The sequence below is a fragment of the Anopheles funestus genome, chromosome 3RL (genome assembly GCF_943734845.2).
Source record: "Anopheles funestus chromosome 3RL, idAnoFuneDA-416_04, whole genome shotgun sequence".
NCBI classification, from domain to species: Eukaryota; Metazoa; Arthropoda; class Insecta; order Diptera; family Culicidae; genus Anopheles; species Anopheles funestus.
The window spans coordinates 41,792,039-41,818,145 of NC_064599.1; the positions used below are offsets into that span (position 1 = coordinate 41,792,039).

Here is a 26,107-nt window from a genome sequence, read left to right on the forward strand (position 1 = left end):
GTAGCGGAAACGCGTCGTAAATGGAGGATGCAGCAAAATTGATTTACATGCAATTGATGGTAACGTAAATATTATTTTACACGATTGTGCACGGTTAGATTATTGCTGGGAAAATAATATTATTCAATCCAAACGGTGAACAATTAGTCATGAACACAATGCTCGTTTTTTTAAAATACCTGTAGCTAATAAATTGATTGGCATTTTTAATTAATTTATCATTTCGTGTTTTGTAACATGGTGCGATGTGGATAATAGATATTAGAGCATTTGATAAATACATTTTAAAAGGCTCAAATCGTTTAAATACAAGTAGGAATACATGACTACAGAAGGTCAGAAAGGGTTTCACGATAATACAAAGAAAAATAATTATCTCTTTAGATACCTCACAAATACTCTAACTTAATGAGTATTAGTAAACAAAACACTATTTAAGACATGCTCTATCAAAGCTCGGTAGTTGTGTAGAACTGTTCGTTCAAAATAAATAAAAACAAGTTTGCTCGTTTAATGCAGATTGTCAACGTATATAGAGTTTCAAAGTGGAACACAGACATACCAAACAGAATCAAAGTGTCTTGTTTGATGGCTTGTTTGTCCGGTGCGTTCTAAGCAGTCCGATAGAGCTCCAGCTCAAAGTACAGTTTTGGTTAAATGACCTATAACTCACAATTTATTAAGTGGGTAAATTAAGTGTATTCTTAGGGTAATTTGCCGGTCCGGCTCGGTGGTTTATGTGACAAACGACGCCGGTTCGGCTTCGGCAAGTACTCACTATCTAGCTACGTGTTAAAAAGTCAGAATTGGTCGGAACAATCTTAAAGATCATTATGCCAAGAAGAGAGAGAAAGTGAGTGTGTGTGAGAGAGAGAGAGAGAGAGAGAGAAAGAGAGAGAGAATTCACACATTCGACGAATTTGACGTATTGCCATGGGTGATTTTTGTATGCTTATTTTCCTTTATCCTACCGTTTAGGAAATTAATTCATAAATTAGACGGAAAATTAAGGGAAACTTTTTCACTGAGGATAAACCACGATATGAATAAAAATTACATAAACATCAGATTACAGCCATTAAAATCAAATAATACATGTATTCACGGTAACATTTTCGAACGCCATGGCGCTCAGAAATTCAGGACTGAATGATGCAACTTGCCCAAGAAAAGAACTCGATTTATGATAATTAGCAGATGGGTGAATTAGTAACCATTATTAAAAAAATTTAAGTTAAAGTTTAAATTTAATTTTGATTAAGCTTAGCTTAGCATCAGCTTAATATACAAATAAAATAAATTGATATACTCAAACAGTGAAAATCTAAATAATGTAAGTTTTAAGCGATATTTCCAAAGCTTATTGCAACCGACAACCATAAACCGAAATGAATTGTTTGGTATAAACAGAAAAGTATTACAATTTCACACAAAATAGATCCGTATCCGTCTTGCTACCTTCCACAATGCCAGCAAAAAAGGCGATTTATTTGTATATGAATGCAGTAACGATCCATACAGCTCAAGCAGACGTCATACGAATCAACCACAAGTAAGGCAGACTGGGTCGAAACAACCGGACAGCATCCGTCCGCCCACTGGCAAGTTTCCGACTCGCAGCAAAGTTGCAAAAATAATCAATTTGTATTCTTCCGTTCACAGCACAATACTGCAATTTCCTTTACCGGAACGAAACTCTGCTGCACCCGGTTGCCAAAACCGGAAGAAGTTCCGATCGGGAAGAAAGTTCGCCTGCGTCTTGGCGTCTTGCGGTTCCGGGCTTTCCGGAATTTACCGACCGTTCTCCGTTTCCAGCTTGGCATTGCATTGCGATGCAATACACAGCATTCTTTTGTTGTGGAATATACAAACAATCCTGATGAAATTTGTGGTCTTTGTGATGCAATACGCCCGACCAACGATATACTGCTGTGCAATGCTTCTACGCCAAATACCACAATCGTGCCGAAACGGTACGAAGCTCGTCGGTGAAGTTTCGGCAGGAAAAGAGGTACCTACTATGCGAAGCTGTTTCTCCAAGAGGTCGGAAAAGTGAATTTCGGTCAACTTTAAATGCGTAAAGAACTGGTTCTTACCTTCGAACGACCCTGCACTCGATTACCCTGATTCAGGACGAGCCACGCGTCCCAACGATGCCGGTAGATGGTGATCGTGTTCCATTGGTTCAATACGATTGTTTCCTCTGACTTGACGCGACCCATGCCGGAGCCGCAATCGAACCTGCAAAAGAAAAAGAAAAAAAAGGACAAAATTTGTGAAACGTTGAACAAAATAGATTGTGATACGGGACCAATAAGCGTGACGCAATTGCACTCCAAAAGGTAACAAATTAGACATCCCAACCACATTTTAATTGAAAACGAAATCATTCAAAAAAAAAAAAGAACCGTCATACCGCCTCGAGCATAATATATATCTTCCGGCCAAGTAATTTATCTTCGACGGTAAACCCAATTTGCTCGGTAGTTCGTTAGAAGATAAATTCTTCATTTTAAATGTTAGAAGCATTCGCCAAAGTAAAGTCCAACACAATCGGCTTACCGGTGAACGGATTAAAATGGGAAAGTTTCACCATCTTGTCGCTTAGGAGCGATGGAAAACTTTTCACTGTCTGCATCCCATTCCCGCTCTTGAACGAATTGCCGGCAACCATTATCTGCTGGACTCGTGGACGCTAAAAGCGACTGTCGAGGGAAGCTGCACGAGCTGGCTCGCACCATTCAGCTTCAGTTTAACGATGCGAAAATTATCCTTTCCAATGACAGGAGTTTGGAACAATGGGGCGACTCAAAATATTGTCCTCCATTGAATCGGTACCACTTGAATGGGATTGCCATCATCAGCGAAAAGACCATAGTCCCATCAAAGTCTCAATCAAAGTTCTCAATAAGCCCTGCAGGAATACCGTGCGTCAACGTTCGCGATCAGCAGGAAATAAATAAAACGTGCCGATAATATTTCTCCGCCATCTTCATCTATCATCAATTAAAACTAATTCGTTCCACTTTCGCGCTCGAGTAATGGCCATCGATCTATTTTGCTCGCCATGGTGACTTCGTAACGGAACAGACTATCGGAAAGGAAAAATTAACATCAATAGAAGTTCCCATTGAACGGTTGGTGATGATGTGGGTCAGTGGTAATTTTCCATTCCTGTTCCTTGTTGGGTTAGGAGGAAAGCGGGACAATGCTCTATGAGAACATAAAAGAGGGAAGTCATAGTGCTAGATGCAACATGTACCATGGCACGTGAGTAGGATACATTCATCTTGTGCGAAGCTTTCGCCTAGAAATAAATTACTTTATTAGTGCTTCCAGTGGAAAAGAGCTTCAATGAAAGTAGCTCCTATATTAAATAAGAACGAATGTTCATTTCAGGCGAGTAAAGAACAATATTATATTTTATTGTGTTTTTTTTAAGCGGGCTTTATAAAATTTTATTAAAAGGTAAGCTTCTTAATTAAACTTACTGCCTGAGTTGTGTCTCATAAACATATCCTTCAAACTCATTTTTTTATATTTTATATGTTTTCTTGACGTTTACGGTTTAAAAGTCTAATTTTGAATGTTAATTTTTTCAATTCATTAAAATAAATAAACATTCACTTAAACTTCTAAATAAGATATACTTCTTTTACTTATGATTCTACACAAGACGTTTTTTACATAATTTAGATACATTTTTTATAAAAAAACTTTTGCATACTTTTATTCATCAACAGGTACTGCTTTATACTTTTTTCTTTTCGCGTATTTTCTATTTTACTAACCAATTACTTCTAACCATCAAGTACTACCGCTTTCTCATTGAGAACCTATTCGAAATTTGAGAAGAACAGTGCGTGTGTGTGTAACTCTAGTAGCTAAACAAGACACTCCAGAAGTACCACAATCCTCGAATCATGAAAAATGGTTGGCAAATATTTTCCATTTACCACAGTGGTCTGCAGCAACCCCTCGACTAGACGCTAGGCACATCCACCCAAAACCTTCGTTACCTCCCCACCAGTCATGTCGTCCTCCGGGACAGGAATGGTGACCCACCAACTCGATGCATGACCTGTACCCCACACGTACGTTTACGTCCAGCGAGTAACAAAGCGGAAAAGCGTGTTCACCATCGCCAGTGCTGGTTTCGATAGCAGTTGCGCCATTTGCTTTCGCCCCGGAACTACCCAGCCTGTCGAAGTGGTTCAACACATACATTTATCTTGCATAATTGAACATTCCTAGGAAATTAATGTACACATAAATATCAGTTGCCAGCTGATTTATGGGCGCAAGTTTTTGTCTCCTCGCCGGCGAAGCCTCGACACAAATTTCGAGCGTAATCCTTGCTACTGGTGGCACACAAATGGTGGTCTCCCGGTCTCGGTTTCCGGCAATTGGTTTCAGATGGTTGAGGAATGAAGATGTTGTGTAGTTTAGTACTTCGTGAGGGAGAAATCGTGCTCATAGGTCAAAGCTGATAGTTGATACACCTCAAACTATCAAGAAAATGGGTTTTTGGTTAGAATAGTTTTATCTTGATAATTTACAACAATAAACATTCTGTATACTTTTTGACCATTTTCAATGTACAAGAGCTTGTGTTATACTGTACCTCACTGAATGTTAGTGGTTACTTTAGAGCAGTGGAAAAATTTCTCACACAAGCTACGGTCTCAATCACGAAATCAATTTAATCAATCCAGTAAAACGGGATACCAATACCTTTCGACGTTCTCGTGTTTACTTTTGACGTAGCGTCCAGTTTCCAATCAAAATACATTTTATTTCGCTTCGCTGGCTACAATTTTCTACCATGAAAGGATCTGTACCAATCTACCGCGCCAATCAACGTGACCATAAAGCAAAAACAAAATATATATCGAAACACGGTTGGGCACGAAACTTCAGCCAAAACAAGCAAACAGACGGAAAAGGAGGGTTCGAGATGCTGGAAATAACATTATTAACAAAAAAAAAATCTCCACCATCCACCGACTGGTCGCCATGCTTTTCCCCTATCGTTGTCACGTTCACATGAACTAAGTCAATATCCTTCCTTGCGTTATTCTATTCTACCATTCCGGTCGAATGGAGCAACACCATTTAAAGGCAAAACCCTCGGCTGTAACTCAATTAAGTTGTTGACAAACATTTTCAAACACTGCGACATAGATGAGAGAAAGAGAGAAAGAATGAAAAAAGAAGAAGAAAACATGAAAAACAGAGACAACAAGAAAACATGAGCAAAAGCCACCCAAAAATGTACAAAACCTTCCCTCCATCTGATCGCTTCACTTTAAAGCACCAGAGCACAGTTTTGTGTGGTGTATTTGTAAATTAAGCGCACCCAAAACAAACAGACCGTCGGAATGGATCTATTTTTAAGTGTAAAAGTGTAAAGTTGGCTGAACACTTGGAATGGGGCGCACTTGCTGTTAGGCCCTGGGAGGCGCCGGAATGGCTGCTTTCCTGCTGCTCGGTACGAGGAGGTTGGGATGCATTAAAATCAAGGGAAATGGACCAGAGGGCGTTCGCTGCGTACCGGAAGCTGATTCTTTGGCTATGTAGATTTTATTTTATTTTTTATTGTTTGCTTCTGCACAAACAACAAAACCCTTCCCTTACGCGTTACAGCTAATGGTTGCAGCCATTAGCCGAAATGGGCCCTCACTAACGGTGAACGGTGGGTTCAGTGTGCTTCATTTGTGGAACAATTTTTGCTTTCGAGATGGTGCAAATGTTTCACTTTCAGGCTGTACTGTGTACGGAACGGTTTACTTTATAGGCGAAAATTTATTCACCAACAGTTTGCACAAACGATGGAAGCAACGCGCATTAAGCACAGTTACGCTAGAAGATAAATTTCATATATTTTTATGAAAGTTCTAAATGCAACACAAGAACGATGCACATCACAAAAACGGTTGTGTTTGAAGCATTTTGATACGTACCAGAACTCGACGAACCCTTGATGAAGCAGCAGTGCCATAAAGTCGCCCGTCAAATCATCTCGCTCGCCGGTCAGCAGTAAAATTCCATCAAACGATTCCGGCCGGAACTCGATGTGTAGCTACGGGAGATGGGATGAACAAGAACAAAAAAGAAACATAAACGAACGTATTTATTAGTGTCATGTGGTATCGAGGGATAATACTAAAGCCTCTTGTTTTGAGTTTTGTTGCGAAAGGAAATATTTAAACCGATTAGAAAAGATACATAAACAGAACGTTAGCGTTACCGCTTCCGGAGCCTTGTTGTTTCCGGCGTGTTTCATTTTCGCGTCAGTACATGCATGTGCAATTCAATCGAAACCATTCCTAACAGGAGCTCTCAAACTGCTATATTTTTGTCAAATTTATTTTTCTTTTTTTTCCCGGGTTTTTATTTTGCCTCCATCACGCATGTTCTAACGAGTTCTCAACGAAAGCTCAACGCGTTGTGCATGTATGTATAAAAATTCCAGTGTTTACGTTTAAGTGAATACATTCTCCATGTACAAGCGATTTAATTTCACTCGAATACACCGGCTGAAAGCGGGTGCTGCAACAGTAAAAATTATTTGCTAACGGTGAAGGCATTTTTTTGTGTTTCTTTCTGTAAAACCGAACGGAAACTAGGCGATTTTATAAAAACGGGTTTAAAATACACAATAGCCATAAAGCCACAGTAGGGTGAATGTATGAGGCATACAACGCGACATCAAACGAATAAAACAAATAACAAAAAAATTACACACACAACTACAACTCAACAAACACCAGCCAAACTGTTTTCAAACATGGCCTTTGCAGTGACGTGTTTTAGGATGAAATAAAATTAAAAAAAAAACAACAAACAAACTAAAAAAACATAAACACACACACAAATATCCGAGAGCTCCATTCTCACCAAACCAAACGAGGTGTTAGCGCACAGCAGGATCTGTATTATCGAAACAAAAATGAGGACCTTTTCCCGAGGCGCGGAGCCACCGGCCTTTCCGCACTGGTTTGAATATCATAACAATAACAACACTTGCGACCCCATCCCGGAACGCACGTGGAAAACGCATAGCAGCGGGAAGAACAATTTCCCAAACCCCCAACACCGGCGGTTGAAGTGTGGAAAAACGCGCGCAACAAACACGAGCCCAAAACTCGAAAGCTCAAAAACCATTCATCTGACCATTCAATGTACGGTCGGGCGTTAGTGCAGGTGTACGAGGACACACGGTTGCAACGAATCTGTTAGGGGTTATTTTTTGTTCCTACACCTACTGGCCCTTCTGTGGTGGTTTTCGTTTTGCGCGTGTGGGTTTTGTTGCTATTGCGCACGGTTGGATTGCTCGCGTGCGCGTGTTAGGCAAAACCCTTTGGGTAGCTTTTTCTGTACCGGTTAGCGGTAGAGAACAGGACATGGTGAGGTTGTGAGGACTATTCTATAACGCCGTCGGACGTTGATTGGAATCGAAGTGTATGCGTGTGTGGTGTCGGTTTTGGAATTGACACTGATAGTGCGACTGTTTTGTGGCGTATGCTAGACAGAAAAAAGAAGCGCATAAAAAGTGAACAAAAACAAAAAGAATGAGCTTTATCCACCATCGCTACAACAACGGCTTAACAAATTGATCCCGGTGATATGTACGATCCGCCCGAACGGACAACGATTCTGTTTTATTTCGTTATTTTTCTATCTCTGCATATTTGCTTGATAATAGAAGCTTGGGAAAAAATGAATACAAAAACGTTTACACTGATGCGGCTTCGATGAAAAATGTTGGAAACCGCAGACGAGATGATTGCACTAGCAATGATTGAAATAATCATTATTTCAAAATTGACCTACAACTTTCGGCATCTGCGGTATATATGTACTTGTGAAATAGCACACTAACGCTACAAAAGAATAGTGACGCTTGGAAAACGGATTTGTTTCATAGTGGATTATTGGGAACAATTTGCCTTTGTTCAATAAAACATCATAATGATGCATAATGGGCTACATTATTAATACATTCTAACATTCTAAATACTTCTAAAATAAATGTTAATTGCTTTAAACCTACCTGTACATGCTTGTACGCTCCTCTGAGGGCTGGAAACGCCACCCAAGAATGTTTGCTGAACCGCGGAGTATTCACCTTGGCATCTGCGAAAGGAAAAATAAACAAAGTGTGTTAACATTTTATTGAAGAAAGGAATGATTTACTTCATGTAAATGAAATACCTATTACGGAAAATGACAAATAAGCACAAATTACGTTGCATTAGAAATTTGTTGGTAAACAGGATAATTAAATCTTGATTCACTTAAATAAACATTGAGTATAACCATGTATTGGCATAATGCATTTATTTTGATAGAGATCTAGACAGCCAAGATCTTAATAAAATGATCAATACTTTCGTAGTTCTCAGCTGTTGGTGTGGTAGTAGCGAACTTTCACAGGACGGAACCTGGACAAAATTTTAATTATTTAAATATTAGTCGGATCCTTGTGGTCTATACAAACTTCTTAACTAATAATTATCCTAGATAACCTAAATAGAAGATAACCTACTCAAGACGAAATTTTAGACGCTCTTCATACATGAGTGGTTATAGGTTGAAATCGCTTTGATCCAGGATGACAATTAGTTCACGGTACATCACCAAGTATGTGTTTGCTTTGTCCATATTTGGTCCTCGTAAGCTCAGCAGGAAAAAAATATCTTAGTAATCTTGATCTTAGCGATCTGTTTGGCGCGAACATATTAATGAAAGCATCGGAGAGTCGAATGGTCAAGACCAAGCAGTAGTCACCGTTCATTGTAGGTTCGATGAATAAATGTTATGCCATGTAGGATCACGGAACTCCATACCTATCCTCTTCATAAGGCATAAGGCCTGGTTACCTTTGGAGATGAAAATGCCTCGCATCTTTGACAGTGGTAAATATATTATCATCAGCTTATAAGCTAAGATCCCTCAGAGAGGAACGTTGATAGACTATTAGTGTAACTCTAATATAAAATAAAATAAAATTGATAGGACTACATCCAGGGAATAAACGTGTCTGGGATCCTTAATTAACTTAATACCCTCATGGGATCACAAATGCCATCACAAATGTCAACCGAATGATCACCAAAGATCTTGGAGGTTTTAGTGTAACAATTGAAAATCAAATAATACGGATTTATATAAAAAAATGAGGTTTCTTTTCACTGTTAAAAAAGAATCAACTTATATAACAAATTTTAAGACTTCTCGTTTGTATACTCTCGAACGTTTACTGTGTATTTTTAGGTGGTCTTTTCCTTTAAAGGCGACTCACCATTAGTAAAGTTTTCATCGACAAGGAATGTCCTTGTATTCTCAGACGGTCTTCTCCGTAGACAATGATCGTGTATGTGTATTTCTTCGTGGTTCTTCTGTTGCAAGGAGATCCTTTCTAAACTTTCGTTGGAAAATTTTTTATCAATCAAAGGGTACGCGCATTCTCCGACAACCTATCCCGATATCAAATATGTCGATATTATTTCGTTTATGTCGGAAGGAATAGTTCACAGAGTTGTGATTTACTGTTGATTCAGTTTTCCTATTTTCTAAGTTTTATTTTTTTAGTTTAAAGAATTTTTTTTATATTTCTTTCGTTTATCCTAGCAGCCGAGTGAATTTAGTACTCCTTATTGATGAAATTGCATGCCATTACATTTATGCAAGCCTTACAAAGTGTACTATCGATCCTATTTTGATTGTTTCCACACTTTTTTAATGTGGTAAATTTTTATCTAATGATTGATAAGAATCAAATGAAACCAAAAAAGCATGTTGTACCTGAAGAAATCATGAGAAAAGTATTATAGCAACGCCTTCTAGCGAATAGGGATTTATTTTATAGTATAGCTTACTTAGTAAAAGTGTGTTGGTGTAGCGTGGGTAGTAAAAATAGTGATAAGAGCAACAATTTATTTTCAAGCGGCTTTTTATGTTCCTCAAATGGAAATCTATCTTTAGAAAAAGGTACAAATATTGAACAATCAACTAATCTTAACACAAACAACAGCAGCATCGATGTAAATACATGAGATCTTCAAAATGTTTCAATGTAACGAAGGATGTATAAGTTTTCTGACAAAGCTTTTGGCTCAAATCAATGACTCAACAATAATTCCGTGTTGTTTAACGTTCAGAAAAAAACGAATAATCCAATTACCCAAGCTAGTGTATTCTATTACGAGAAGCAAATCTCCTTGTAAGATTTTCTGCGAATGTTTTATTGCAGGTAAATCTATTTTTCTTACTAAGCCTTACAGAGAAACAGCATTAGTAAAAAAACTTTATCGGTTTCCTTTTTTTTTCTCCAGAAACGTTGTGCGCAGTTTTCCTGCACCGTCAATCTAATTACCATTCGAGCGTAAAACCGTATGATGGTCGGTGATTGTTTCATGATGGAAACAATCAATTGATATGTGCCGGCTCAACCGGAGTATTTGCCGGCAAAATCCATTCGCATCTGTGCCCGGTTGCTCGCACATCCGTTTCATCGAACGGTTGAAGGCCCGCAGAAACGATCGTTTCAGTCACTAAAACTTAAGCCGCTTTATTGGATTTTCCGGGTTCTTCTCCCTTTTGGACCTCAGAAGAAAACTCCGAGCTCGAGTAAGCTTACCCTTGTCAGCGAAAATGTTTTCTTCGCCAGTTCTGGCAGAGGAAAAAGTTTGCGCCATCATCCATTCGTACACACCCTCATTGTCAACAGAAAAGTTGGTGCAGTACCGAGGGCAGATAGTTTTCCCCGACTTTGTCTCGGCGTACACGATTCTCATCGAGGAAGCTTTTATGCTATACGCTTGGTAGTCATCGTACGCCCTGGATCTTTGCACAAGTGAACCGTTTTTGTTTCGTTTGATGTTGCCATTGGTACGACGATGTTTAGAAAATGTACCCCTACGGATTGAAAAGTTTTCAAATTTATGCCACCACTGGTAAAGGATTTCAATTTCCTCCCAGACTGACATGGGGCCCAGGTTATGTGCCTAAACCATGATCGGAACGCTTCTGCATAAGATTCCGTGTCCCTTGCTTCTGCAGGGAATAATGGTTTCCATTTTGAGATTCACGAAGATACAGGAAGAGCGTAATATTAAGTTGAAGTGAAAAAAACACACACACAAATTCCCCCGGGGGTAAACGCAGACGCTGAAAATAATCTGTCCGAAGCGTTAAACCGTTAAACACACATTAACACCCTTGCAAAACAACAACTCATCAGAGACGGATAATATTTGGGAGACGTAAGGATTGAACGAAGGTTAAACAAATGAACAGATTTATATTATTATTTATGTAAATAAAAATTTATTTAAAAAAATACTTTCAATAATTTAAAAGTAAATAATTTCGCTAAAAATAAGCTGCTTTACAGCATCGAAGTTAATTCAATGTACAGATAATAAAGACACTAAACAAGTTAATCATTAATGAATTTCATTTACTATTTACACTATAAATTACTTCTTGTACAATCTCGTAAATCTGTGGAAGAATAAGAATTAATAGTGTTTTGGAAAAAAAAACAGTTTATCGAAAACTATTTTCAATTTTGAAAAAAATACTAAAACCTTGTTTATGAATAGAAGTCCATAAAACCCAAATATGTTTTTTAAGATTCTTTGCAATTTATTTTTTTTAGAACATTTTTGCTCGAAAATACTTGTCACATGCATTTTTCTTGGATAGTACAATTGTTAAGAGGGCCTGTTCAAATAAAGACTCACAATACTTCTTTCTGTGTAGTAAACCAAACGCCGAAGCTGTTCTTGGAAACTCACAACTCTCAATATTTAATTATTATTTCAAATTTCCGATTCATTTCAAAATTAGCTTCGGGATTGGTTCAATTAAGGTTAAGTGGGAGTGTTTGTGCTATTTGCATTTTTTAAAACAAAAACACTTAAGTAATTATGCAACATTGAATTCTACGAATGAAACACTGAATCGTGAAATCAATTTGATCCTTCTTTAATTGATTACCTGTATTGTTTATGATTTGATTCGATTGTTTCTTAGTACAACAAACTTAGCTCTACCTCGATTACTATGAGACGCATTTAATCGATTATTTCATTCATTCAATATGTTAGTCACACTAGTGCCTCAAAATTGATTCTGGCTTTGCTTCTATCTAGAGCATTGAAGTGCTCTCAATATCGTTTTCCCAGGATCAGGAGTGTGTTTTGTGATGACAATTTATCGCTGAACAAGTGGTACTGTATCGAAGTAGCATAGCTGTAAACTGATACCAGTTACCATTGTGTACCAAGAAACCATTCGCATCGATTGGCTTTCTGCAGTAAGCAACTCTGGACCGCGAAATCCAACCTCAAAAGAACCAACACTGACACATCGGGTTCGCATCCAAACAACCGAGTGCTGCTGTCAGCGATGGCAAATTGCATCCCGAAACACGAATCAGCAGCCCAGACAAGCGACATTCGCTGCAATGATGGTAGTGCACTTGCGAGATAATGGATTTCTCACTTGTTTTTTTTCTCTCTCTCTTTCTTTCTCCCTGCGACGTTCTGCTGTGTTGGTTCACGCAACCAGGCGCTCGGGGGAGTACTTTGCGCGCGATATGATGCATTGTGTGGCTGTCCGTTTCGCATCGCTATCCGGAGCTCGTATCTCTTCACCTCTTTGCCTTGTCCTGACAATGATCTCCAGTTTAGGTTGATGTTTCATGTTTTTTTTCTTCGCTAGATTTAATTGTCCTCCGCAAGGATATGACTGTCACTGCTTGCCGTCGTGCTTGAACAGCAGATTTTACAAACGGTCACTCTACTTCCATCCAACAAGCTGCATGTGTCAATTAACAATCTTGAAATAGATATGACAGCGGGTAATGGCTCGTTAGCTTCGTATAGATGATGGTAAGAGGAATGACATTTGTTGGATTTTATTCGATCGGCAGGAATGAAAGCCATCTCTCGTAGAGCTAGCATATAGCGTCAATCACATTGGAGTTCAGATATTGAAGATTGCTTATACTTTCTACTAACCATTTTTAACGTTTGAATACATTTACATTTCAAATTGGTTTTTGAACAAAAGTTAAATGATGGTATTAAGGTATCTTGCAACAGTCAACTAGCGCTGCAAGATCTACTACGGTTTCAAATATACTTCATTACGTCGCTGCAAATTGGCTTCATCTTGTATGTCTCGTAGTATCATCTCCACCATTAGACGGCTCCAGTTTGACCACCCACACGCTACCCTTTTCGAAACTGTCAATTCAAACAATCGTTCGCCCATACCACCCTACGTGCTGGATTTCCATGCAGTCGACGATTGTAAGTTCTTGCGACACGATTTGTCTCCAGTTAAAATTCAGTACGGCACGACTGCAAAGATAAGCATCAGTACCATCGGCAAACCAGGCAAGCTAACAATCCCTCCCATTTCGTTCTTACTGCAGTATCGTGCATACTGCACTAGCTACAAACTGTGTCCTCGATTGCCAGAAGATGTAAAGAAAGTCGCCGCTCAATGTCGTTTAGAAAAAAAGCTGCCCAGGACAGCTGGACCAATACTGTGGGGACGCTGCTAGTAGAACCCGAAGGTTACAGGTTGTGTAAAATGTAAGGACGGATGAGCTGTCAGTTTGTTGAAAGTCTTTCACTCTACCAACCGATACATATGGCCGTGGACGGTCGTTCACTGCAGCAAGACATGTCGACGTTGACACGTTGCATAACTTCGGCACAACTCCTACATAAGGTAACATAAATATATCGACAAATCGCTTGTTAGGTAACATACGGTCATAAAAATGGCTGTTGATGAAGTGCTTTGAACGAACCTCAAACATTATTTTGGAGCTTGTTTGCATAGAGCATAAAACTTTGTTGAGAAAATTAAATTTTTTTAAATTCATTTTGAACATTATTTATTTTTTATTTATGCGATCACGTTGTTCAACAGCGTTATAAGATTTAAAGGATGATTGCAACTTAATTTTTTAAATAAATTTTAAATTTTTAAATAAAGCTTTGAATAGGCAAGACTTTAGAAAAATTCAATATGAAAAAAAATTATTTCAATTATAAACGTCACAGTTCATCGTTCAGGTCTTACAAAAGCGTAATATTAACTTCGTTGTAATACGATTCAGAAAAAAAAATATCATGCTCATTATAATGCTCAATGCGTTGTGTTCGTTCATGGTTCATAAAGAACGCCAAGCAGTAAATAGAAACATTATGAACCATTGAATGTTGGCCCATCCGATACGGTTTTACGGAAAATAACAAATTTCCTCCACAAAGCAAACATCCTTAATAGGTGAAAATATCTATTTACATATTCTTTTTGGAGGTATATTCCCATCAAACGAGGTACCGAACCGTTCAGTAGAGAGTGTTTGAGAAAGAAATTCTTTTTACCGTTGTTTTTGTATTTGTGTGTGTGTGTGTTACCGTAAACGATTTTATGCACGCCTCAGAACGGATCAAACGAGTGGTGCAAATTTCAAGGTATACGCGTTACAAAAGTTAACAAAAAAAAAGGAAACACATAATTGTAAATTATCTGCAAAAACCAAACCGTTGGTACCGGTGCACGGTGCGAACCGAAGGTGTGTGAAGCTGGTAAAGTTGTTATGCAAAGTACAGCAGTCGAATCCGAAGGCCACGGAAAGAGATGATGGCCAAACAATCGGAAGAGTAATGATAATAAAAAGTGTGAAAACAAAATGTACCCTCCAATAGACCTTCCCGATTGGCGGGAAGTTGATTTTTCGATCTTGATTCTCGGATAATGGGTAGGTAGATGAAGTGTAAAAATAACTTCCCCACCATGATTCCATTCTGCTTCAAACAACGTTTGTGTCGGTGAAAAAAAAACGCTCGCACGACTTCAGTAAATTGGCGGCTAAGGAAACAAAAGTTTTCCTTCATCTTGAGCAAGCCATTCCTTTTTGGTTTATTCATTTTATTTTGCAGGATCCTTTCCATCCACAAGCAAAACCTTCTTTTGGGAAAATTTTGGTTTTAGAAAATTCATTTAATTTTGTATTCCTTCTTAGCGATCGAAACCGGCAGCTTTCCGCACGTGAAGGCTATATCATCTATCTAAAGCAACTAGAGTGACTAGCGGCAGGGGTACAAATTCCACCTTCCTTTCCTTTGATTTATGGTATGAAATTTTTCACCTACACCACAGCATTGAATATTTTCTTATATTTTCCATGCTTTTTTTCTTTAAAGCTCCTTTATGCTGCGGTTTATTTGGAGTAACGCTGAAAAATTGTGGCATCGTTAATGTCTCGCTTGCTTGGTGTGGAGGTGTGGAGCATGTTTGCTCCGAATCGTGGAAATCACATGCCAAGAGATGCCTAACATGTATACAGTATTGAAAATGAACCGTGTAGGCAACATCAAAGACCGATTGGGGAATAAAGCTGCATGGATTCGGTGCTTTTGATCGTGAGCTATGTTTTCGCTTTACTGTAATCTGTAATGTAAAAAAGCGCTATGTTTTAAAGAGTTATTTCCGTAACATGCTACAGATAGAGTTTTTTGGAAAAACTTGTAGCAGTTGTTGTTGGTTTTGTATTTGCTTGTTTCAACGAATTTAATTATGCTATTGTCTCGCAATTTCCTCACTTCGTTTGGGTCCCACTCAGAACAAATTAAAAATCAGAACAAAGATTTTGAACTCTGCAAAACTTCACATTAATTTTCCACCGCCATTAAGCGGTAAGTTCAGCATTTGACGTGGTTAGGAAACAGCTGGTTTGTAACTAGTCGGCCGATGGTATTACAAAAAATGCTACCGTAGCAGAACTCAAAAAAACTACGTTGTACCATTCCCCACTCCAATTTCCACGGGTGATGATATTCGTGTAACATACACACTTAACTCATGCACCAATGATCACCAATATTCGTGCGGAACAGTGGCAAATTATGAAGAACTCTTGCTTTCCGTTGAATTTGAGGAAAAACTCTTCAAGTGGTGCAGAAACGCCGAAAATTCAGCACACTGTGAAATGAAACTGAAATCCGTGAGGTTGTTTTATTTCTATATTGCCCCCCACGCAACTCACAACTTTTAATTTCAATCGAAGAAAAGTTTTCCTCTCGTGCATGGGCGCTGATCCGATTTTCTGTCACAGTGCGCAGTTTCTGCTCGAACTCATCTCCGTACGGATGCCACCAATCGTGAGTTGATATCTCAAATTTTTCTCCAATTGGGGCGGTAACTTGAACCATAAAAGTTCTTCAGTGAACAGCAGAGCTGATGATCGTACCGCGCCGAATGCGCCCTAGCTAAAGTGTGTTGGTGTGAAAGTGCTGCGATACTTAATTTTCACAATTTTTTGGGGTCTTTAGAATGGTTTTTTTTAAACAGTAGAAGTTTGATAAAAAACACACACAAATACAGCAAGGTAAGCAAAAGCTGTTTATTTTAAAAGACATTGTAAAAGTTCGTTTTACTAAACCTCAATGAAAGTAAAGTAAATGGCATGAAACGTATCCATTACAAACACTGTTTACGTTACTTGAAGTGTTAAAAAACTTTTGTAGATGGTAGTTTTCTCACTCGTAACAGCATATAAACCCTAGTTACTACGCATTTCTGCACAAACGTTCAAATGTCACTCGGTGAATGTTGGCCTCATCCGAAGTTTCATGGTGCAACACCATCCTATCGTTCGTGTGAACGCCATACACACACACACATTCGATTTTCTTTCTCACTTGCCTTCGAGCTCCGTTTGAACACAGGATCGAGTTCATTAAAACAGAACAAAATTGGCATTCCAAGCTGACACGGAATTTCGAATTCAATATCATCGTACGGTGGCTCACATTCTTTTCGCTAGGTTTTGCCACCCAGACTAAGAAGAATTTTCCCAGCAAGCTTTTGCACTGTCTCGCTCGCAATACGACCAATGGAAGAAAAATACACGCAACCATTTGCTAAGGTTTGTTTGCCCATATTGGCTGGCAACAATCAAAAAGAACTTGAACTTAGATGGAGCAAATGGGGAAACATGCTTTCCCGGGTTTTTCTGCTAGCACGTGGTTGGGATTTTGTGGAAAGGGTATGCATTGTAATTTGATTAATTTTTTGTAGCTATTTATTTAGTATGTATTCAGAATGTACTATGCAAGACTTTCTTTTTGTTTCGGGTGCAACTCAATTGATCGGATGGAATGCGGGTATTCCGATACGTGACATTATGAATTGTAGGTACTTAAGATTCGTATTATATGTAGATGATTTTTCCAAAGTCAACAACCTTAATATATAATTCGCAATTTTTGATTTTAGCTTAGGCTCGATTGTTTTCTTTAAATCTCATTTCAATTTGTGTTTGATTTTGTTATTTCAATAACATAATAAAACAGTTTAAAAATATAAATTGTCGATTAGTTGACACAATGTAAGGGAATAAAGGCATATAGAGAAAAAATGTACAATAGCATGGAAAAACATGGAAAAATAGAGAAAACATGTACATCCACAGAAAACATGTACATTATTTTAAAGAAATGATGTAAAAAACGAAATGATAAAACAAATTGTTTATTTGAAGTCCAAACAGTCGCTCACGACTGGCATACCTAACGTATGTCTGTCCTGTTTCTAATGAGCAAACCATTGTCCAATTGCCTAATGCCGCAAATTGCATTCCGCTGCTAGTTTTATCGCGTAAATTTAAGCAATCGATTGCGAGCAAAATGCTTTTTATCTTACCTTCTTCACAACGGGGGCCAATTTTTCCAAACGTGCACAGACATCGCATCGATACAGACGGTCCTTCCGCTGAGACGTAACAACTGCCTTCCGCGCCACAATCAAGCGTGCATGGTTGACTGAAGGGTGACATAGAATGACAATAAGAAGAGAAGTTTAAGCATTCAGCAAATAATATAATATAATCGTTAGTCGGTTCAGTGCGTATTAATTAATAAAAACCCCCTCAAAATAAAGGAATACCTTTGTCTGTAAAGACTGCCTTGAGCCTCATTTCCAGCATCATTGTTATTCCGTTCGTATTTATTTAATTTTAAGCAATTTAATCAGATTTCATATCAAAAGAGTAACAATAAATTAATTAAAATGAGCCCTGTTACTTTGCTAACGTCAACCAAAGTTTCTAATGACGTCGGTACCAAAGGGAAGAAAAATGAAGTTATTCTTTTAAGGTTTCCGATATAACGCCAATTTAATGCCAAATAAGGTATAATGATTTGAAAATTTCGTTCTATCCTGCTCTGGAGTATTTTTACGTTTAATATTAATTAATAAAACTATCAATACTCAAAAGTGCATAAGTTTAACCTTAGTTTTACCAACAATTTCTATGAACAAAATATTATTTATACGTTAAAATAACTTCGCATTGTATCTCTTCGATATTAAATCCATTGAAGGTTATTCATTTAATTATAGTTAGAGTAAAATTGCGATCAATTTATAATGCCTTTTTTAGAGTAATGATTAAACCTACCCCCATGTAACTGATGTATTGAACGTCTTTTTGTTGAATCAGAGAATGGTACAAATTATGCATGAACCTTAATTTCTACCTACCTTATCGCAGTGTCTCCTGCTGTTTGTTGCGTAGCATTATCGCGAGGCTCAGGCTGCATTGTCAAACCGTCAGCACTAACGCCCGGCATGATGGGCTCATGGGGACTCACGACACTGCGCCCCATCGCCTCCGGAGGTAATTTTCCATCCCGCTGCACATTCACCAGCACCTTCTGCATACCGTCGTCTTCCTGCGAACCAGCCAACAACGGCAGTGCCCTTATTTCCGATGCATCATCATCAACCGCCAGCAGTGCAGCTGACGCCGATGACGTTACCATTTCCGGTACGCCCGCACGCTGCCACCGATCGCGTTCCCCACCGGCAAGGGGTGAGTGTAATGATATGCCACTGATTTCCATATCACTCGCCAGTGGCATATTGGCAGTGTCAGTGCCGTCAGCAACACCGGTACCGGTCGGTCTCTTGCTGCTGGCGGATGGTGCGTTAAACTTTCGCCGGTCACCACCACCTCGGGTAGCGGAAGTCTTCTGCTGCTGATCGTGTCGCACACCGTCACCGAATGCTGTCACTAGCGACGGGAGGCCATCGTTTTGGATGGATTTTTCCTTGCGGTTTGATGAGCGAGTCCGGCCCTCATTGATATTCGTCGATTGCTTCGAGGACGGCTCGAGTTTCCAATTACGGTTTGCCTTTCTTCGCGCTAATTCATCGCTCGGTGCGATGCTGTTTGGGTTTGCGTTCGACGGTGGACGAGTTTTAGCTGTTCCCTGCCGGACATTACCCGCGTTAGCCGGATGGTTCCGGGACTTAGATTCGCTGCCACCGGCATCATCTTCATCATCGTCATCGTCGAACGATTTCATCGATATGTGCAGATCGGATATGTCGAGCTTGGCACTGAATGATGCACCGCGTTGATAAAGAACATCCTCCTCACCGTTCGATGCGTTATCATCGCTGGAGGTAGAGTTGATTTCTGAAAAGCGAGGAACAAAATTGGATATGGGGAAGTTAGCATCAATCGCACAAACGTAGAATAAAATTGCAAACGACCAAAACGTACGTTTACTCAGAACGACTTATTCAATTATCACACTGAAGTATCTTCACATTTGAAGTTTGATTGTTTCGTTAAGTGTTTTGCAATAAGATCCGTTTAAGTGTCTTAAGAGTAATAAAAATTAATCAATCAACACTATCAGTGTTACAATGAATCTTTTAAAAATAAGAGCGCTGTCAGTGAGACTCACCAACAGCAGTAACAAAAAATAAAAAAGCGAAAAATAAAAAATTTCCAAAAATAAGTAAATATTACCAATGAATAAAATTAAGTAAATATTCAAATTACATCCGAGATAATAAAGAAAGCTCCAAACAACTGAAAATAAATTGTCAAATAATAATAAATTGCTGAATAGCATAAATCTCATTTATTTAAACAATTTGTTTACAATTGTGAAATGGAAACATTTCATGTCATTCGCACATGCTGTCATTAGGCCGAATGTGAGTTGTGACAATGTAAAATTATTCATGTACATCCCACCCCGGCCGTTAGATGTAATGCTAGGCCTCGTTTGCTAAGGCGGGCTGCTGACTTGCAAAACATGTTCGATTTGAAATTCGACTGTCTACCGTATGCTACACGACGCTCATTACTGCAATCAATCACACAACGGTTTCGTCTATTCCCGGCGGTACTCCAGCCGATTCCAGGACGATTCGAGGGTGCTGTGCGACAACAGCGACATTGTTGGATGTATCCAATTACTCAATTACTGCTGCAACCATGCTTCATTGAAGAGCAATTCGGTACCGATTGATGGTGGCAGTGACATACTAGCCAAACAAAATGACTCGAGGTTTCACATTCACTCGCTATTGTTTGCGTAGCCTGATGAGCCTATCATTTGGTGCCGATCAATCTGTAGCCACAATAAATGGATGCTTTTGGGCAAATGTATGCGGAACTGCTTGATTAACTTGGGCTAGGTTAATATTTGTCACATTATCATCGGCTCTGAATGTACGGGTGGCGCTTTTCTCCTATGCATTGGAATAATCGACATTTTACAAGGAACAACTTTTAATTTCATTCAACTCTACACGCATTAAGACGCATGAAATTACACTACTGACGTGTGACCTCTGGCGTGACGTTTAATGCACATTTGCACGCATGGCGTGAGACATTTAATGGGTGAAAAATTGAAGCGCATAACATTACCGACCGAACAAGGGGAGATTATTAAGTTGAAAGTAGCAAATCTAAGGCGAATTCAATCCAAATCGAGGTGGTGAAAAATTTACATCCGTTAAATACGACCGTTCCAGCGCGCGTGTCCACCTCGTCAACGGTTTCTATTCCCGTGTTCCTTTTCCTCGGGTCAAGCTAAGACGCTGAAGTGCATAATTATTTCCTCCCGCTCCTTCTGGCTCTTCCCAACCACAACCCAACGAACAATCGCGCTTGCCTGATGATCGTGCTTCATTCGTCATGTGCTTATCAATTAATGGTTGGGAGTAATTAGTGAATGGGCAGAGCCTGTGAAACAGTGAGCGAATGAATAATTATCTCACCAAAAATCGTTCAAGTTTCTTACGCGCTAGTAAAAGCGCGCTAGAAGCAATGAAGGTGGTGGAGTTGTTTAATTTTTAAACAATTGACCTATTGAGGTGCGCACATTCGTTCAGAGCTTGAAAGGTGCGTTTTGTTTTCACAGCAGTTCAACATGTAGTTATTATATATCTCTTAAGAAGATTTCATCAATTGTATTGTATATTGATTACACATACAATTGATATGATTTGTAAGTTTCTGTAGGCGACAATATCTTTAATTTGAATACTTCCCAGACTTTATTTATGGTTTCATTTATCACCTTTGAAATATAAATAACAAACAAATAAATAGCACCTATACGACCGTGTATGTGTGTTTTTTTTATTTTTCATTTCAAATATCACATCACCGCAAATATGCAAATGAATGTTTAAAAGACCGCTGAAGCGTTAAAATGTGTTTGAAACACATCAGGATGTAAAAGCAAGCCCGTGTAAAGGTCAGCTGTACGCATTTATCACCATATCACAAGCTTTTAACCACCACCAAGAAGTTGTTAACCCTTTGTAAAGAACATTTAACAGAGAACCTTGTTCTTAGCTGGTAGTGTCGTAGCATGTGTTGTCTTGGATGAACACCCGCAGATCTTCGAAGGTCACTTATGTACATATATAGCTACTAGGGAGGCAGCGATTTATAGACTCTGGCGGTACACTCGATTGGGTACACATGCGTACTGTGCGAAAGAAATAACCCATCTGCATGATCGTAGGACAGAGTATGAGTGAAACGAAACATACATCCAACAGCAAAGACGCGCGTATTTCAATGCTGAGAGGATCTTTGTCTGGTGCAAGTAAAGCGCCAGCAACATTGCATCGCTTCAGCTGTTTTGCGATTGGAGCAGAGGTTTGCATGGTGAAGGAGACTTCCAAAGGCTTAGATCGCGTTTGGTACTGTCAGTCGCGCTACAGACCGTTCCGTGCAAAGATCGATTCCGTGTGCATCGTAAGCCAGTACCGCGATGGCTGCCGAAGTGGGTTATTTCACAAACACAGAGAATGGATACGTCCCGGCAAAGTTAGCCCATCACAGTACCGGTACCCAGCCGCTGAGATTGCTGCGTTTCATCGTAAACCATGTCATTCCCGACACGGTCAAGTTCTTGGTGCAACTGGTTCCACTGCTTCTGAGCGGATTGGTTGGATTGGTGTTACCGACGAAGCGAAAATCCATCCGTGACCACATAGCCCTCGTGACCGGCGGTGCTAACGGGCTGGGGCGTGCGTTATGCCTTCGGTTGGCTCAGGAAGGCTGCCATGTGGCCGTGGTCGATATTGACCAGGCCGGAGCGCAACGGACCGTTGAAGATGTGCGCAAGCTTGGCGTTAAGGCGGAAGCCTTTCTAGCCGATATCGCGAACTACGAAGCAGTAGAACGGTTACGGCTGGACGTGGAAACGAAACTGGGTCCGGTCGATGTGTTGGTCAACAATGCTGGTCTGCTGGCAATACTTTCACTTACCGAGGGAAAAGCTTCCGATCTGGAACGCATCGTTAATGTCAATCTGCTCTCACATTTCTGGGTAAGTTGTTTTAATTTTAATTTTGAGGGAAAAGTTGTTGCTGAACAAAGTTTCGTGGTTTTGTATATTTTGGGGTTTATGTAAATAGATTTTTTTTAATGTTTGGGGAAAATTGTTAATAAATAATGTGTTCACCACAATCAAAAGAGTGTTTAATGTAGTGATCATAAAAACAAACTCGAAATTTGAAGAAAAGGAAAAGCTATTTAAAATTTTAACGGGAACGTGTTTGTTATCTAATGACTGCTATGCAGCCATACGGACCGTTCTGTACGAATCAAAAAATAGCTTAAGTGTGATGTACAAAATTAAATTTCGGACAATTAAGGGAACCTTTTGCTTTTTGGAAACATACACAATTGCGGAGAACATTCAACAAATGTAAATATCAGCTTACAGTAACAACTGAATAACACAAAAAGCGAATAATATGAGTTTTTTCTATTAGAGACAAAAACCAAGTACAGCGCATTTAAATACAAAAACATTGTTAATGTATTCCATGCACAACGCCACACGTGAGCAATTACAAAATTGGAACACAAAAAAAGAGTTTTTTTATTATTTGTTAGAAATCAAATCATTCAACCGTAAGTGTTACGACCGCTGTGCGCGCCCGAATGATCAAAGAACAATTATTCTCCATAACTCATTTCCTCAATATCGTTTTCATTTTAGCTGGTAATTTTAATAAGTTGTCAACATGGTAAAATAATTATTAATCTACAAGCAATACAAAGTTTCAGACCAATGTGAATGTGAGAGTGAAAATTGTACAACACCATGTAAATAGTGCACATTAAAACATAATTGGCGAAACGAAAGGAAGTTATCCGGTGAGCACCTTTATTGTATGACGGTTCTGGTCTTACTTCTATCCTTTCCCTATCCTGCATGTACTCAATTTACCTTAACCCTCTTCGGTGGCTTAAGCCTCTTCGGGGCAAACGGTAATGTAACCTTTTTAATCTGACGAGGTTGTTTCGTTTCACACACGTAGACGATACGCGCATTCATGCCTGGCATGATCACTAGGCACCGTGGCCATATCGTCGGAATTGCTTCGATCGCGGGTAAGTAAGTGAAGGTCAGTGCACTCTGCAAAATGCGAGCACAATGCACAAGCGCAATTGCACCCGAGTACCGTACAGAAAACGTAGTTGGAACCATTCTTTGCGCAAGGTTAACCGGTATGATTGATTCGATGTTAACTACCTTACAGCTTACTTCCCGGTGGGACGCTTCATTCCATACACGGTCACCAAATATGCTGTCCGCGCACTGATGGAATCGCTCAACAGTGAGCTGAGGATGGATGGGTTGGAGAATGCGATACATACTACCTGTGTCTACCCTGCCCTGATTGCCACACGCCAACAGTTTATGGATATGCTCGACAAGCTCAAGTACAAGGACAATACATCCTTCGGTCCTTAACACCGGAACAGTGTTGTTAATCCATTTAAAACAAAACAACTTTCTCTGGGTTTTTAGCTTCCTGAAACGGTTCTACGTCTTCACACCAGAACAGGTAGCGGAGCAAATCGTTAGCGGAATGGTCTCGAACAAGCGGGAAGTGTTTGTCCCAAACATTATGGCACTGCTTAGCAAACAGTTCGAGTAAGTGTTGCATACGGCGTACCCAAAGTCAACGATCACACAGCAAATGCGTTTTCTTTCCAGATGTTTACCGGCAAGCCTAAGGCACCTGCTGGTGTCCTGCGTAATGAGAGGCAAAATACCGAAGCTAACGGTACGCAACGAAAGCTCTCGGCAACCTTGAAGTGGGGTAGCGTCTTCACGTGAGCTAGCATCATTTTTCACCAAGCCAACAGTGCATCCGAAATAAACAGCAATTATCGAAGCCATGACGCAACAACGTCCATCAGCGCAACGGTGAACAACTCAGTTCAAACAAATTTGTCCAAGAAAGCACATCATTGGCCAACAATAATAATAACAATAAAAAAAATCTCCTACAACACGAATCATTTTCACATCATGTGAAATGTGATTGACTTACGATTATGCAACTACAGGGCATTTTCAACTTGACCCACATTTGCAGACCGGTCCCACCCGCTGGGTGATGATGACATTGAGATCCGTGAAAAATGCTCTTTGGCAAGTTTCAGGTTCTTCAAATCACCAGTTCGTGTTTGTACTTTTTTTGTTCTCTCTTCTTCGTTTATTCAATTTTGTAGACCATCCGTACATTCATCGATGGAATGAAACAGCGTCAAAGAGGATACATTCTTGCCGTCAGTTCGATACTGGGTATGTAACTGTGGCGAATGCACCTCGACCCGTACTTTGCTGCTCGATGCAAAGTGCTTGGTTTTTATATTTACAAAAGACTTACGTTTTCCATTTCAATTGGTTTTTCTTAAATATCTCCTTTAGGTTGTATTCCGATGCCCCGGACCATCTCCTACGTTGCTACGAAGTTTGCAGTACGCGGGATGATGCAGGCACTAGAGCGCGAAATAGCGATAGATGGATTCAAGGAAACGATTTTTCCTGCAACTCTATTTCCAACGTTCATCGCCACCAGGAAGGAATTGGTGGATATGTTAAACGAATTAAGGTAAGCGCTTACATCCCGCGAGCCCTATCGATGCGGCTGATTATGCATTGAAGAGAAGTGCCATGTGGGGGAGGGGTGGCGGTTCACTTCAAAAGCTGTTTCAATCTTGCCTTATACACGTTTTTGTACCTTTATGCACTTCAAGTTTGGATGAAAAGCTGACCATCCTAACGCCTGAAGCCGTGGCGGACACTGCTGTTGAGGGAATGTTACGAGGGTATACCCAAATCTTTGCTACACCGTTTTTTATCCGACTATTCGTATCCCTTATAGAGTAAGTAGCCCATTCAATGAACGAACGTTCTCGCAGCAATTGCAGTATTTACATCAACCATTCTTATTTGTTTGTTGTGATTTGCCTAGATTACTGCCCAATGCGTTGACCAATCTTTTGATTGAAACGACTATGGGTCACCTGCCAACACTGATGGAGAGAAGTAGTAAAAAGGAGTGCTAAAATTGTAAAAGTTTTCATACAGATGTTCAAAACGGATCTTATAAATGGTACTTTCAAATTGTGTGAGTATGTAAACAGTAGATTGTATTATTTATAAAATATCAAAAATATTCAATAAATTGTAAATTGTACGTAAAAGCCATGGAAGGCTTTGTTCATTTAGTAGTTGTACACAAATCACATGCTATAATTTTTAACGTAAAATATTGGTTTGAACATCAAATAAACCGTATTCGATTGTAATTTTGCGCTACATCGTATAACATTGGTGTACTGATGAATGCGTGGGAATTTTTCAATCAATACCACCTATCAGTTTCTGCAAAATTGATTCTTCGCCTTCTGTAACTTTTTTTTCCAGTCTTAAGC

General features: G+C 39.4%; 2 protein-coding genes across 7 annotated transcripts in view; one reads left to right on the forward strand and one right to left on the reverse strand.

The window, feature by feature from the left end:
* Positions 1-26,107, reverse strand: part of LOC125771864 (uncharacterized) — a 124,866-nt gene that overhangs the window by 36,654 nt on the left and 62,105 nt on the right. For all 5 annotated transcript variants that reach the window (XM_049442971.1, XM_049442972.1, XM_049442968.1 and 2 more), the window contains 5 exons: positions 18,583-19,522; positions 17,743-17,861; positions 8,057-8,139; positions 5,964-6,082; positions 2,097-2,241 (listed from right to left, as the gene is read on the reverse strand). In XM_049442971.1, coding sequence (XP_049298928.1) covers positions 2,097-2,241; positions 5,964-6,082; positions 8,057-8,139; positions 17,743-17,861; positions 18,583-19,522 — 1,406 coding nt within the window. The remainder of the gene's footprint in view (positions 1-2,096; positions 2,242-5,963; positions 6,083-8,056; positions 8,140-17,742; positions 17,862-18,582; positions 19,523-26,107) is intronic.
* Positions 20,461-25,951, forward strand: LOC125771890 (17-beta-hydroxysteroid dehydrogenase 13-like). Of its 2 annotated transcripts, none has more exons than XM_049443040.1 (5): positions 20,461-22,694; positions 23,695-23,767; positions 23,917-24,100; positions 24,189-24,314; positions 24,378-24,682. In XM_049443040.1, exons 1-5 carry the CDS (start codon positions 22,134-22,136, stop codon positions 24,475-24,477), a joined length of 1,044 nt encoding a protein of 347 aa, XP_049298997.1. In that variant the 5' UTR covers positions 20,461-22,133; the 3' UTR covers positions 24,478-24,682. The 2 variants fall into 2 exon arrangements, with proteins under 2 accessions (XP_049298997.1, XP_049298998.1); XM_049443041.1 differs by lacking the exons at positions 23,695-23,767; positions 23,917-24,100; positions 24,189-24,314; positions 24,378-24,682 and adding exons at positions 24,899-24,971; positions 25,098-25,281; positions 25,427-25,555; positions 25,645-25,951 and having other exon boundaries at positions 20,464-22,694.

Coding starts and splice junctions, on each gene's coding strand:
- LOC125771890 (XM_049443040.1), top strand. CDS start 22,134: ATGGCTGCCGAAGTGGGTTATTTCACAAACACAGAGAATGGATACGTC. Junction 22,695..23,694: donor ATCTGCTCTCACATTTCTGG/GTAAGTTGTTTT, acceptor TCACACACGTAG/ACGATACGCGCATTCATGCC. Junction 24,315..24,377: donor CTGCTTAGCAAACAGTTCGA/GTAAGTGTTGCA, acceptor TTTTCTTTCCAG/ATGTTTACCGGCAAGCCTAA.